The following is a 2,766-nucleotide window of genomic DNA, read 5'->3' as shown; positions in this document are numbered from 1 at the left end:
GACGGTCTCGCCAATAAGTTCCTCTCAGAGTGCTTGTGGCGTCAACATCGGATTAGCTCTCCTTGTACGGCCTTTGCCTTCTTCCTCATGCCGATGGGTCATGCTTCAGACTTTCGTTGCCGGCATCTCATGGCATCAACCTTTGAGTTTTCGATCGTGGTTACAATGACTCACATATGTTGTGGCCATGCACATCAGGTGTGACATCGAACTAGGCTGACGACGCACCAACGGCTTGTGCAGGTCTGAGAAGGCGGCGTTGTATTCCCCTTGTATGTTTGAAATGTTTTATTTTCCGCAAGGGTGTTCTTCTCCAATCCAATAACCATGGGAGCGCCAAATCAATGGCTTCTCCCCAAGCTTCAGTGCAGCACTCGTTTTTTTAGGCAAACTTGCAAAGCATTTTATTAATCCGTCGCAATGTTTACAGGGACGAAGCAAAGATCTCTAGGGTGGCCTAACCAAACATGACGACCGGTCCCTAGAGTTTATCAGTGCAGCACTTGTACATGTCAATTCGGAAAAAGAAAAATAAAGTGGCCCAGAAAACGGGAGGAGCCCAAAAGAGAAGAAAATAAGAGGCCCAGAAAACCGAGCACTGCCCCCGAAATCTTTTCCTCCTCCCACCGCAGCAGCTCAAAATTTTCCCCAGAAACCCTCGCCGCATCCACCCACACCCACACCCACCATGCCGCCGCCGCCGCCCCCTGCGCTGCCGGACGAGCTTCTCGAGGAGATCTTCCTCCGCCTCCCACCGGACGAGCCCGACCACCTCCTGCGCGCCTCCCTCGCCAGCAAGCTCTGGCTCCGCCTCCTCTCCGGCGCTCGATTCCGCGGCCGCTACCGGGACTTCCATGGAGCTCCCCCCATGCTCGGCTTCCTTTATTCCTGGCTCTACAACTCCCGCCCGGAGGCGGAAGACCCTGTCCCACACTTTGTCCCCACCACGAAATTCCGTGCTTGCATTCCCGACGACGACTGGGGGGACTGCGAATATGATGCGTGGGACTGCCGCCATGGCCGCGTTCTCCTTGGAGATACGGGCCATCAACCCATGACGCTCGTCGTTTGGGACCCCATGACGGGCCGTCGGAGGGAGCTGTACGCGCCCAGCCCTGTGGGCTACAGCTACGGGGCAGCTGTGCTCTGCGCCGTGACCGGCTGTGACCACCGCACTTGTCACGCAGGCCCCTTCCAGATCGTCTTTGTCAGCCTGGACAATGGTGAAGATGATCGTGTTGCACAGGCGTGTGTGTCCCTGCCGGTGACGGGTGACCACAGCAAGCCGTGCTTTCGTTCTCATTTTGATAAGTGGACCGAGCCTTGCTCTGCTCTTCATCTTGACTCCGATGTGTACATCTACAGAACACCCCCTGTCTTGGTCCAAGACGCACTTCACTTCAATCTTTATAGTTATGCCAGTGATGACGTAGTAGGAATTCTCAAGTACGACTTGAGCTCTAATAGCTTATCACTGATTGATATGCCGCTTGCGTGGTCTGTCCATGCCAATGCTTCTATCCTCATGACGATGGAGGATGACAGTTTGGGGTTTGCACATGTCTACGGGTTAATCCTCAATCTGTGGTCAAGGCACATGGGTTCTGACGGAGTTGCGTCATGGACTCGGCATACAGTCATCGATATCAAGGACATTCTTCCCATTGGAAATCCAAATAAAAGACTTAGGCTGATTGGATCTGTGGAAGGCACTGATATCATTTTCGTGACCACATATCTTGGCATATACGAGATTAATCTCAAGTCACTGCAGTGGAAGAAGCTGTGCGGGAGACGGGAATACTGCACTTTGATTCCGTACATGAGTTTCTACCATCCGCCTGGTACATCTATATGTTCTTTCTTGACAATTTTTATTTGTGGGTTTCACATAATACTGCTTGAATGTCTAATCAGATTGAAAGTTATATTTGATTGTTCAGCTGTGAGCAAATTTTGTGTGCTATGTAACATTCTTACACCTAAGGCCCAGTTTGGATTGGATGTATTTTTTGTGTGCTGCCCTGTATTAAGTTAAAACTTGAGTTAAATACCTGGGAGCACACTAATTTTACACTGAGCCCAAACAGGGTCTAATTATGTTTATCGCTAGCTAGCTGACAATTTTATATGTTACCGTGTCATCTCCTTTTTTTTTGCGATCACACACTTACGAATCTATGTTTGCAGAAAGTAAAGTTACAGAAAGGGAGGAAAGGTGGGACACTCAGATGCGGCTCAATGACGACATAGGGTTGAGTATGGTCAAGGGAAGGCTGCCCCTTTCATCAACAGGAAAGATGACCAGACCACCTGAAGTTGGAGGTGACATGGGTCTTGTGATCATTTCTGTTGGTATTCAGTAGCTGTTGTAGTGGTACTTGTTTTCTCATCGTCTTGTTGGCTTTTGGTAGTATGCTTGATAATTCCCCCGTGTTACTGGCATGCGTAACTGGGTGAATGGATTATCTTGTAACGAATCTCCAGTTTCTTGCAGCAGCATCAACGATGTCTTCCATTGTTTAATTTGCTTGAGAATGCATAGTCGGTTAGTTTGCTATTTTAAAAACTCTACAGTTTGCTCTCCTAACTTTTATCCAGTTTCCAGATTCATCTCCCAAAAGGGGAGGGGGAGATGGTGAGATCCCGACCATGGTACCATTGCTTAGTTTTTGCATGGTAGCTCGCGCATGTCAATTAATCTTGTGAATTCAGTTACTGCTACATGTCCAGTGCTGATGTTGCCGCAGTTCTATTAGAAAACTA

The 2,766-nt window shown here is 49.1% G+C and overlaps 1 protein-coding gene across 1 annotated transcript; it reads left to right on the top strand.

The window, feature by feature from the left end:
* Positions 1–611: 611 nt before the first annotated feature.
* Positions 612–2,520, top strand: LOC123126198 (uncharacterized). The gene is made up of 2 exons (XM_044546577.1): positions 612–1,844; positions 2,191–2,520. The coding sequence occupies exons 1-2, from the start codon at positions 689–691 to the stop codon at positions 2,364–2,366; spliced, it is 1,332 nt and encodes a 443-aa protein (XP_044402512.1). The 5' UTR covers positions 612–688; the 3' UTR covers positions 2,367–2,520.
* Positions 2,521–2,766: the final 246 nt, after the last annotated feature.

The sequence above is a fragment of the Triticum aestivum genome, chromosome 5D (assembly GCF_018294505.1).
Source record: "Triticum aestivum cultivar Chinese Spring chromosome 5D, IWGSC CS RefSeq v2.1, whole genome shotgun sequence".
In the NCBI taxonomy this organism is placed as follows: Eukaryota; Viridiplantae; Streptophyta; class Magnoliopsida; order Poales; family Poaceae; genus Triticum; species Triticum aestivum.
This window is presented reverse-complemented; position numbering and strand designations above follow the sequence as displayed.